Below are 13,291 nucleotides of genomic sequence, written 5' to 3'. Positions count from 1 at the left end.
GTGTCTATTATGCAAAGATCTATGAATACTTGGCTTCGGGAGGGGGATATGAACTCGAAGTTTTTCCACAAAAGTGTAAAATTGAGAGCTAGTAGGAATGCTATTAAGGCTTTAAGGGTGAATGATGGTTGGGTTGTTTCGCCATTCGAAGTTTGTAAAGCGGTGGTGGAGTATTTCACTACTCAAGTTTTGGTACCTTGGGAGGAGCGACCAAGACTAGATGGGGTCCCTTTTTATAATTTGTCGGGGGGAAAGAGATTTGTTGGTTGTTCCTTTCTCCTTGGAAGAAATTGAAAGTTGTGGTTAGAGATAATGATGAAAACAAAAGTCCCGGGCCGGATTGTTATAATTTTGCTTTTGTGAAGGAGTTTTTAGTATATGTTAAAAGATGAGGTAAGAATTATGTTTGACCAATTTATTGCTAATCAAGTGGTGCCAAAAGGTATGTTGACTTATTTTGTGGCGTTGATCCCAAAAGTCTCTTCGCCTATGGCTTTTAAGGATTTTAGACCCATCTCGTTGTTAGGATGTCTCTATAAGTTACTTGCTAAGGTGTTAACGTGGGAACCGGTATTGGATCTTCTAAACCGGAAGTTGAATTCGTGGGGGCACAAATATATTAGTCTTGGAGGTAAAGTTGTTCTTATTAATTCAGTGTTGAATTCAATACCAACATTCTTTTTATAATTTTTGAAGATGTCGGTAACGGTGTGGAAAAGGTTGTTAGGATCCAAAGAGAGTTTCTTTGGGGTGGTATGGGAGGAGGGAGGAAAATTAGTTTGGTCAAATTGAAGTCGGTGTGTCATAGGAAGGAGAATGGAGGTCTTGGAGTGAGGGATATCCGGGTGGTTAATGTGAGTTTATTGGCTAAATAGAGATGAATGTTGTTGGAGGGGAAGGGGCTCTTTGGAAAGATGTGTTAATAGAGAAATATGGGATTGGAGTGACGGGGTGGATGGAGGATGAGGATGTGGAGTGGCTGAGACATACATCATGGTGGTAGAAAGATATTGTTAATTTAGATTCGTTTCGTGGGCAAAGTTGGCTTAATCCGGAGGTGGTGAGAAGGGTGGGGAACCAGAAAAACAAGCTTCTGGAAGGATAAATGGCGCGAGGAGGTTCCTTTTTACGGGAAGTATTCGCGTTTATTTTTGATTTCAAATCATCAAGAGGATGGTGTGAGAGAGCTTATGGGGGAAAACAGTATTTCAAGGGAGTGGAACTTAACTTGACATACACAACTTTTTGTTTGGTGGTTTATTGACGGATTTGGAAGGGTTTGAGGGGTCCCAAAAGAAGGACGTGTGGAAGTGGAGGTTGGAGGAGGGAGGCAATTTTTCAGTGAAATTGTCGTATGACAAGTTGGAAGGTTTGTTGTTGTTGGAAGAGGACTGGAGAGAGGAAGAAAAGAAGGTTTTTACTTGCTTATGGAGAAGCCCAGCACCATCCAAAATAGTGGCTTTTTGATGGAACTATTCTTAATCGTATCCTAACTAGGTGGAATATAGCGTTGAGAAATGCTCTCTCGGAAGAGGTGCAAACAAGGTGTGTTATGTGTGGGGAGGGTGAGGAAACGACGTTACATTTGGTGCTCCATTGTGAAGTGGCTAGAAAATTTTGGCTCAAGTTAATGACTTGGTTGGAGGTTTTCTTCATAAACCCTCCAAACCTCTTTATCCATTGGGAGTGTTGCAGTGGGTGGGAGCCAACGAAGAGGATCCAAAAAGGCTTATGCTTGATTTGGAATACTACAATCAGGACAATTTGGAAAGCAAGGAACAATAAGATCTTTAATGATGTGATAGTAGAAGTGGATGACATTGTGGAGGAGGTTAAGGTGATGTCCTGGCGTTGATCTATGAAACAGCTGCATATTACGGTGTGCTTTAATTATGAATGGTGTTGGAATCCGAAGATTTGCTTGGTGAGGTAGCCTTTGGATGAGTTTGTTGTGCAGTGGGGGTTTAGTTTTGGATTTGGCTGGGCAGTTTTTCAGTTTGTGCTGGGGTGCGAGTCTGAGTTTCTGCAAGTTCAGGGGGTTTGTTCTATTGTTGCTGGTTTTTTCATCTCTGTTGTTTTTCGTTTCTGTTTTGGCCTGGTGGGAGGATTTTGGGGTGCTCCTAGTGTTCGACAACATATTTACTATGTTCACTGGGTTGTATTTTCGTTTTTACGCGGTTGCTGGCTTTCGTGTTTCTTACACTTGTTGAGCGCTTAATAAATTTAGCAGTTTCAAAAAAAAAAAACAGTTGTAACGTTTTGATAATTAACGACACATAAAATGAGGTATTGAAGTAGGTATAGGGATTCACTTAAAGGTTGATATCTCAGAACAAATATTCTTTTATTATACTATGAGCTTTCTATTTTACATCATAAGATTTTTTTTTATAAGCAACATTACAAGCATTCTAATAGTGGAATAAGCAAATTATAAATTTTACAATTCCACTTTACGTAGAATTATATGAGCACCATATTGCGGCTGAAGCGTAATTACCGTAGCCGGGGCATGAGCATAAGATGGAGAAAGTTCGAATGAGAAACGTTGTAAAATCATGGCTATTGCCATCTTTGCTTCCAACATGGAAAAGTTCTGTCCAATGCAAATTCTAGGACCCCCTCCAAATGGAAAAAATGAATTTCTTCCATTTGTTGCTTTTAAAACACCTTCTGAAAATCTCTCCGGATTGAACACCTTAGCATCTTCACCCCATAGTTCTATGTCATGGTGAACCAAAAGTATCGTCAAGAAAACCTGCACTCCTGCAGGTAATGTTAGGTTTCCAAGTGTCGTATCTTTGCGAGCACTTCGAGTAAGCGCGATTGCTGGTGGGTATAACCTAAGAACCTCGTACAAAATCATGGTGACCTGTATCAAAAAAGGTTATGTCAATGGTAAGTATCACTGCATATATTGTTTAATATGAAGGGAAGCACACAATACTTACAATCTTAAGATGACTTATCCCGTCAAAATCGGGTATATTGTTGCCAAAGACATGTAATACTTCCTCCCTTGCACGTGCTTGCCAATCAGGGTACCTACTCAACACCACCATTGTCCAAACAAGCAAAACAGAAGTTGTCTCTTGCCCTGCAAAGTAGAATAGCTTGCATTCCTCTATTACATCATCAAGACTCATTCCGACATCCTTATTGTTGCCATGTTCGTCCATTTCTTTATGATTTGACTCCAAAAGTATACCTAATAAGTCATCCTTTGTGGCTTCACCTGCCCTAAGTGCTCTTTCTCTCTTGTTAATCATATCTGTAAGCGAAGCTTTTACGCCTCTTTCAATTTCTTTCATTCTTCTATGTGTAGTAGTTGGTAGAAACCTTCAAAATAAACATAATTAGTATGTAATTCAAATGATCTGAAGGGAATGCTATTTCCTTGATCTCACTCCTCCAAAGTGAACAACTCACTTTAGAGTATTCAATACTATAAACCATTGATTAATAAATCAACGGTTGTTATTACAAGCACGAGTATAACAAACCATGCGTTGAAATATTATCTTTTGGTCTTCTTACTTTGTTTTAACTTAATTTTAGAGGAGCCAAATCTCCATTTACTGTATCACTAGAATCTAGTGGTTAGTTTTATCCAAAATATAGCATTTTCAAATTCAACTTCTGATATAAATATTAATCTTACCTCCATCCAGGGATGTAAACTTTCGTCATAAGTGACATTGTAAGTTTGGCTTGTTCGGTTTGAAGTTGAAATATTCTTTTTCCCTCTTCATAACTACTTCCAAATGCAGCTCGAGAAATAACATCGCTGGCCAAATTTTGAAGGAAAGGCCAAACATCCATTTCACATGATCCATCTGAAGCCAACATTCTCTCCCATTTGCTAATCAGATCATCGCAACTTTTGTGGAATATTGGTAACATGATCTGTGGTGTAATAGATAAAGAGGTGTTAAACTAAGCACATGTGCATTAAGAATTCAAATGATGTTTTCTTATAAACCTAACTTGTGATGCTTGAAAAGTTATATGTTGCGGACTAGATAAACACAATTGGATTCTATATCTAGTAAAGGGAAACTTTCCTTCAATTTTTCTGAATGGAATGCAGGGTTGATAATCTTTCTGTGCTTGCTCCACTGTTCTCCCTCAAGACTTACAAGACCTTTAGCTAGTAACTTTCCAAGCGGGTTCGCATTAGGCTTTTGGAAGTCGTAACTTCTGTTAAATACATCTCTAATCATCTCAGGATCTGTTATGTTCACCCTTGGTGTTGGTCCAAACCAGATAAAAGAGTTTTTTCCTGCAAGCCGAAGATATGGAAAGTATATAAATATCAAGAATTGATGAGAGTTAGCAACTTATTATAGTGTACTATTTGCTTTCGGAATCTTTGAATACAGAACTTTTAAGTGTTTATATTTTATATTTAGGTATTATTGCCAATTTGAAAAATCACCAAAGTGAACATGGTGCAGGATAGTATTGTAAAAGGAACAGTGTTGTTAAATGGCGGCCATGGCCAAATGGTGTGGCGGATTTTTTTATGAATGCCATAGCCAATTTGTGAAGTGATACCAGCTATAGCGAAGCAATAGACCACATAATCAAACTCTTTTCGCTGAACTGACACCTCATGAACAAACAAGGAAATAATGTCATTTTGAATCAGGCTAGTAACATATTGGAAGGAATAGCAATGTTGTAATGTTTTGAGCCTACTGCCCAGCATGATCAGTGATCAATATCACAATCATGAAGACATAAACCATAAACAGATGTCATTCATTTCAAAGCAATAAGTATTAACTACATACTCTCTCTGGTCACATTTATAAGCAAAAAACAATTTAGGGTCATTGAATAACTAATGTATCCGGTCTATATAAAGGTCATATACATTAATTATTGAATGAACATAAAAAGTTGGTTTTTGCTTATAAATGTGACCGGAGGGAGTAAATTGGATAAGAAAACTATTCAATAAAAACATGCTATCAATTTAAGAGGAAATTATACCATGATTGTGTCTGTTTAGTATCAGTGTGTAAATGTATTTTATGTGTTGGTATTTATATTGGCCTTATCAAAAAATTTGGTTCATGATCCACCCCTTAACTTTAAGTGGTGGAAGATGATAGAGGGAATTACAATGAGAGTATCCAACAAAATTACTTAGTTGGAATAACTAGGAAGTCAGTTAGGAATTAGGATGGTTGTTAATTAGCAGATAGTTGAATCCATGCAATTTCTAATTTGATGGCGGAAACTTGATAGCAAGTGACCCAATGAATTTTGGAGACTCATATCTTCTTAGTAATCATGGTTGGGCTCAACACAACCCCTTACGCTTTTGAGGTGAAGATTGACCTCACTTTTAAAAACATTGTCAAACCATCTCTCATCCAATGTGGGACACTTTAACATAACCCTCACGCCTAACAATATTGGTTTCCTGCGTGTATACTTTTAAAAACATTGTCAGACCATCTCTCATCCAATGTGGGACACTTTAAGGACACTTTAACATAACCCTCACGCCTAACACTATTGGTTTCCTGCGTGTATAAATGGTGGGTGCCTCGAAGGGTGGCTCAAATTGATAAACTCTGATATAATATTAGATTAATATTAGATTTTGATATTGGGCCTATCTCAACCTTTACAAACTGATTTGTAAGGTGAAGGGTGGCTCTTTTTATAAACTCTTATGAAGATTCCTATTTTTTCAATGTGGGACTTAGGTTTTTCCCAATACACCCCTCACTTCCATCGCTTTTGGGCTTGGTTTGTGTATAAATGTTGGGTGTCCCAAATCGATAGACTCTAATACCATTTTGAAATTGAGTTTAATTCATCTATACAAAGCCGACTTGTGAGATAAGAATTGTCTCCACTTATAAACACATTATCCGACCTTCTCTCTTACACTTCTCACTGTTTATCTAGAAAAAATAATTCTCTCTTATTTTTATAGAATTTTACAAACTGATTTTTTTATTACTAACTAGTAGAGTTGAGGGAAACTGAACTAGTACTCTGTTGTTACTCTTCATTATATAAATATATCCAAATTCCCCTGGAGTTAATATTCATTATAAACAAGTGAGGCAACAAAAAACCTCTAATGTGAATCAATCTCTTGTATAAAATGAATTTTTCTTTTATGAAAAAAATAATAACAATCATAAAATATATTAAAATTAGAAATTAAAAAGAGGAATAAGAAGAGGCATACCATGTTTTGCAACACTTTGTTGGACAAAGGAAAACACACGAGGAACAATATCATCAGAAAGATTCATAGGCTTAGATGTTGCTTCCTTTCTCATCTTAAGAAGATCTTTCATGTCTCCAACTAAAAGCCTGTATGAATTCCCTTTTAGTCCTTGTTCTCTTAGCAACTTTTCTAGCTTCTTTGGCTTCAACCATAACCAATTCAAAATCCTCCATGCCAATATGAGAAAAAGTGTCAACAAGGTGAAGAGAATTATGGATGTAATTGTTGCCATTTTTGTGTAGAGTAATAATTGGTAGATGAAAGATATTAGTAGGGGAATATGTCATTGATTTTTTTTTTTTTTTGAAGGACCATATGTCATTGATGTCATTGAAGACTTTTTGTCGGATTCGCATTTAAGATAAAGACAATTATCTAATAACATATACCTTTTTTGGATTTCTTTTGAAACTAGTCGGCCGCATAATAATTTTTTATTTTTACTTTTTTGGTCTAAAGAGCATATTAGTTAGAAAATGGGTTCCACTTTGGTGTCATAGTTGTGTGCCATTGGTGCCATCTCCACCACACACACACACATCCTCACACCCATCAACACACATCAACGGCCAGGATTGCATCAATGGCACCAATGGCACCCAAGCAATGTCATGGAAGTATTTTCCTTAGAAAATTAGATTGCATCGTGAATAATTGAAGAATTCATGGTTAAAACTCTGGCCTTTACATAGTATAATACAATATTTCAATCAAATGAGTTATGTTTATAGCTATAGGGTCACTGTCGCGGATAATTTATTCCAATTAGTACCCGTTTGGTTGTGTGGTGGGGGAGCCTTAAACGTGAGTTTAAACATCTTAAAAGTGAGTTTGTTAAAAAATTGGTGTTTGGGTAATTATTTTTAAAATTGAGTCTGGGATGTAAAAGCAATTCCAGTGGAAGCTGGTATTAGTAGCTTTTGGGAACACGGTGGGAATTGATTACAATTTATTTATTATTTTATGAATGGATGCTCTCTTTTTTACATATTTATCCTTTCATTTATACCGTTTCACTCAACAAAATATACTCCTAAATAATTTACTATAAATTTAGAATTTGATTCATTCATGAACGAGAAATCAAAGTCAAAAGTTCTAGCATTTTGACTGCATGTATATATAGAGCAATAACTATCGATTGTTCTATATATATCATACTAGAAAAATGAGATTTTTTATCTCAGGTTTTTTTTTTGACCGAATTTTTTTGATCTTAGGTTAACAAAGGATATGAAAGGAATGGAATAATGTTGGTTCAATTTTGTTTTGTTTTTGAAGATGGTTTAATTCTTATTTCTTATACAAAATAATAATAAATCAAACTCTGTACGATACATAAGTCTTGGCCAAATCTCATTTTCGTCCGTACAAGAAAAAAATTTGTGATTTATGTTCAATCACTCCAGATGGCAACATAACATGATCAAAACATTATACAGTTGTCTCATATAGCGTTTATTTATCAAAACAATAGCTATAACATGTATCTGTTAGCCTTTGATATCAATTGATGAATTTTTAACAAATTAGCCAAATCATAGATATAAAATTATAGCATATATTCATATTTGGCGATGATCAAGAACAATGTATCTTTTAGAGTTTGAGAGACATGGGGTAAGAGAACTAGTATGAGTGGTTTGACTACCTTCATTGTCTTTTAGGCTTTTTCAACACGGTTCTTGTAACACCCCGTTTTCCCAACGTAAAAATTTCTTAAATAAAATCAGAGTTTTTCATCATAAAACGGAATGTCACATTTCTTAAAAAAACGTAAATGGAATAATAATTTATCCTTCAAAAATATAACAACATAATCTTTAAAACTTCGCAGCGGAATAGTTTGACAACTTAAATAATCTTTGGCACAAGGGCCTCAATATAAAATTTCATAAAACTTAGTTCAACATCAATTCTTGAAAGATTCATAAAGTAATACGTAAGGAACAGAAAGTAAAGACATAATCCCATCCCGTTACGTATCAGAGCACCTAAGACACACTTGTGAGGAGTCCACTCACGACCGCAACTAATCTTGGTTACCTGCAAGTTACCCATACGAAGAGCAACATTTCCAAGCAGAGGGGTGAGATTTCTCAAACAATAATATAAAGCATATAAATCATATAAAGTACATTCAACAACTTAAACATCTTATAATTCATTAATCATATCTAACAACTTAAACTTTCTTAACTAGTGTCACTATTCTTCCTATATTAGTCATATATTTCATCTTATATTATCAATAATATCACATACATCATCACATATCATCATTAGTAAACATGTAGCATCATATCATAAATCACATAGCATCATACCATAAATCACATAGCATCTTATCATAAATCACATAGCATCTTATCATAAACAACTTCATAATCAATCATCATAAGCAACTTCGTAATCAATCATCATACACATCATAATCATTCATCATCTTAAGCATCATAATCATTCATAAAGCACTTCATTAATAGCTCATCAACTTGACATCTTAACATCTTAACATCTCGATAACTTGACATCTTAACAACTTGACCTGACAATGCATCTAGACTCGACTATGCAACTCTTAACGTCTTAAACCATCTTTGATCATCATGAAAATGCAAATGCATGTGGTACCATTTTAGGGCATAAGCCCTCATCATCGTGGTTGAGCATAAATATACTCCTAGGGCATAAGCCCTCATCGTCGTGGTTGAGCAAAAGCTCCATCGTCGTGGTTGAGCAAAAAGCTCCATCGTCGTGGTTGAGCAAAAGCTCCATCGTCGTGGTTGAGCAAAAGCTCCAGGGCATGAGCCCTCATCTTTAAATGAGTATGCATGGACTCAACATCTTACGTCTTAGAAACTTTATGAACATCTATGACATCCTAACATCTTGATATCTTGACAACATAACATCTTAACAACTTGATGACTTCATAACGACTCGACGACTTAACAACTCTTATCATCTTAACGTCTTAACATCTTAACATCTTGACAACATATGGATCACATAAATAATTCATGTCATATCATAATATAACAATATCAAATGATAATAAACAACATCTTAAAATATCATATTCATCAATCATAAACAACTTCATATAACATCGTATTTAAACATCGACAATAATTCACTATGTATCTTTGTAAAAACATAATAAATTATCCACAACATACTTTCATGTCAAACCAAAGCTACTGGAAAGATATCACAAATATCAACAACTTTCATGTTTAGAACAAAGATCAATTCAAAACAGAAACATATGAACAAAACGCAAAAACATGAAACAGAGAATGCTGTCACCGTACAATTTCGCTAAGACCTCCCTGTAGTATTTTAATCATAACTCAAAGACCAAACATTATTTTCACGTAAAACCAAAGCCACTAGAAAGCTAACAAAATTATCTAAAACTTTCATGTTTACGCCTAAGACCAATTCTGTACCGATCAATACCAGTTTTTATTTTAAATTCGGAAAAGTTGTGCTGAAAGTCCATAAAAATTCACTGTGACCTACATGCAGTAATTTGACCATAACTCAAGCTCTATAAATCCTATTGACGTGAGACCAACGGCATTAGAAAGCTAACATCCATACCTACAACTTTAGTGTTTACAGCTAAACCCAGTTCGGAACTTAAACTTGTCAAACTGAGACAATAAAAACGCGTTTTGCACATTGACAGCAAAATCGCAGTTCAGCTGCGATTTCGCTTTGGGAAAATCTTTTCCACTTCTTATTCGATCCAATACTCTCCAAACTTGATCCTAATCATTACTCTATGATTTCCCTATCATTAGAACACTAATTATTCATCAACTTACTGTATGCAAATTCAAAGGGTTCTCAAATCTATTAACAACCTATTACAATTATTAAACCCTAATTCTTAAACTCACCAACATCTCATCCAATTTCATGGTTTTAACCTCAAAACTACATCCAATAATCATCCTATGGGTTATCTAAGGACTGTATACAATTTCTACATCAATTCAACAAGTTTTCATCATCTAATCATCAAATCTCTCTCAAAACCCTAATTCTCAAATTCTCACAAACTTTCCCCAACTTGTTAGATGCAATCTAATGATTTAACAACTTAATATTAATGCAAGATAGTCTCACCCTCACCTTAGATTAATTCTTGAATCAGCGGCAGCGTTCTTCTTTCCTAAGGTCTTCTCCTCTTCTCTTGACTTTTCTCTCCTCTTCTCTTCTTTCTTGTTCTCCTCTTTTCCAAAAAGCGGTTTCCGGTAAACTCTTTCTAACCTAAGCTTCTCTATTTATAATACTAAACGCTCTTCCTAAATCTATTTTGGCCCAACAACTTATTCTTCTTTCTATTCTAACCCCCTTCTTATTTCTCTTACACCTCAAAACTACTATATTCCTCATAATCTTATTTATTTCTAAATTAAATATATCTCTCCCCCACTTAATAATAATAATACACCAATAACAAATATATCTCTAACAAATAACAAATATATTTCTACACCAAATAACAAATATATCTATAACAAATAACAAATATATTTCTACACCAAATAACAAATATATCTATAACAAATAACAAATATATTTCTACACCAAATAACAATTATATTATGCTAGTAAATACCAACATATAACATAAGAAAATATCACATAAATCATCTAAATCATACCAATCATATAAATATATTCTAAAACTAATTAAAATAATTAAATAAAAAGGAGGGCGTTACAGTTCTCTAAGACCATCAATAACGGGGGAGAGGGTTCTCACCCTCATTGTGTCATTAAAGAAATGGGTGCGTATAGAGATCAGTGTTTCTATAAGTACCCGTTTTTGAAGTAGTAGCCTGTTTTGAGTGATTCTGAAGTAAGCATATGAAAGATAAAAAAATGAAGATAATGTAATTATATTCTAATAGGAGGACACAAATTTAAAACAGATTTCGATCCTTATGTGAGTTTTCATATTCGGGTCATGTGCAGATAAAAAAACACATTATTTTGTGAATAAAAATCACACTGGTCTTTTGTAGGAACTCATGTATCCCCATAGTGTCTCTTGTATGGTATGGTGCAGCCACACTACATATAGATCACAAAAATTATTGATAACTGTTGTTTTTGGATTTCCAAACTGTTGTATTTGGATTTCCATATTCTATTATCTACCGAAGTTGTTACTAGGTTGAGTCACGACCAGGTCGCTCTCTTTAAGACGTTTCGTGGCACTGCCCAAAATTGTGCAAGGCAGACTATCAACCACGCCGCCTCCAGGATAAAACAAGCCCAGCTACAACTGTGCGGTTAACTAATGCACTGTAGAAAACCGTTCGAGAATTACACCTTCAATATGGTACTAAGACAACTCTTTTAATATTGAAACCAATATGGTACTATAACCACTCTATTATGGTGTTGAGACCACTCAAATGTGGTGTTACCACCATTCAAATTTTTAACATCTCCAATTATCAATATGGTATTTAAACCACTCAAATATGGTGCTACGACCATTCAAACATCTAACTTCTCCATGAATTGAAGAAGAATATATATTTTTAAGATCATTCTTATTATACCGAAAAAGGGACTATGATCTTAAAATATTATTTATGCCGAAGGCAATGAATTATCGAAGGGACTATGCTCTTAAGACCATTCTTGATTCTAAAGGGACAATATACCGAAAAGGGACTATATGGTCTTAAAAACACTCTTAATTCCGAAGGGACAGAAGGGAGTAGAAAAAGGAGAAGGACTTGTCAACACAAGTCGAAGGAGGGAGAAGAGAGGAAAAACACATGAAGCATCAACTGTGAATTTCGGTGTGTTGAATGCACTGTGTGAGCTCTCTATTTATAGAGAAAATTCACAACTAATAAGTGAGAAACTTTGGGAACAAGTAATACATTACTTTGTGATTAAGTAAGTCACATATTAGATCTAGTACAAAAATAACTAGTACCAAAATATATTATATTGAGTACAAAAATATATTATATTATGTACCAAAATATATTTCAGATCAGGTACTAAAATATATTAGATTGCCTATCCAAATATTTTAGATTGTGTTCCAAAATATTCTAGATTGCGTTCTAAAATATTTTAGCAAAACTTGGGGATTTAAAAATCACTTTCTAATGATGATTAAATTAATTATTTAACTTAAAAATCACTTTCTAATGATGATTAAATTAATTATTTAAGAAAAACACATGAAGTATCAACTGTGAATTTCGGTGTGTTGAATGCACTGTGTGAGCTCTCTATTTATAGAGAAAATTCACAACTAATAAGTGAGAAACTTTGGGAACAAGTAATACATTACTTTGTGATTAAGTAAGTCACATATTAGATCTAGTACAAAAATAACTAGTACCAAAATATATTATATTGAGTACAAAAATATATTATATTATGTACCAAAATATATTTCAGATCAGGTACTAAAATATATTAGATTGCCTATCCAATACTAAAATATATTAGATTGCCTATCCAAATATTTTAGATTGTGTTCCAAAATATTCTAGATTGCGTTCTAAAATATTTTAGCAAAACTTGGGGACTTAAAAATCACTTTCTAATGATGATTAAATTAATTATTCTATTTATCATTATTCTATTTATCAATTAATTTATCATTTTCAAATAATAAAATAAAATATATATCAATATATATTTTTTCTCTAGTGCTTACTTCGTTAACATAAACATAATTATGTACCCCCATTAATTAGAGGTACACCCCCACTATATAAACACTACTAATGTGTGTGTTCCATCCGATGTGAGACTTCCACTTTTTCAATTCACACAACACTAGTTCTACCCAACATGGGAATTTGTGTTTAGTCTTTTTACTTAATTTCCACACATGTTCCAACAATAACTTCCTGTTTCATGGGTCTGAAAAAATGTACCAGTCTATACAGTCAGCACAACTCCAATCACTTACGGCTGGACTTCCATTTTTGCAAGTGGAAGATGCATTCCAAATCAAATGACATCACTATC

The 13,291-nt window shown here is 34.2% G+C and overlaps 1 protein-coding gene across 1 annotated transcript; it reads right to left on the bottom strand.

The window, feature by feature from the left end:
- Positions 1-2,325: 2,325 nt before the first annotated feature.
- LOC146949304 (cytochrome P450 72A68-like) lies at positions 2,326-6,518 on the bottom strand. The gene is made up of 5 exons (XM_085745367.1): positions 6,218-6,518; positions 4,067-4,282; positions 3,662-3,908; positions 2,952-3,339; positions 2,326-2,872 (listed from the first exon to the last, which is right to left on the bottom strand). The coding sequence occupies exons 1-5, from the start codon at positions 6,489-6,491 to the stop codon at positions 2,441-2,443; spliced, it is 1,557 nt and encodes a 518-aa protein (XP_085601493.1). The 5' UTR covers positions 6,492-6,518; the 3' UTR covers positions 2,326-2,440.
- Positions 6,519-13,291: the final 6,773 nt, after the last annotated feature.

Source organism: Medicago sativa, chromosome 2, assembly GCF_051527215.1.
Source record: "Medicago sativa cultivar Bolivia chromosome 2, Bolivia_mono, whole genome shotgun sequence".
In the NCBI taxonomy this organism is placed as follows: Eukaryota; Viridiplantae; Streptophyta; class Magnoliopsida; order Fabales; family Fabaceae; genus Medicago; species Medicago sativa.
This window is presented reverse-complemented; position numbering and strand designations above follow the sequence as displayed.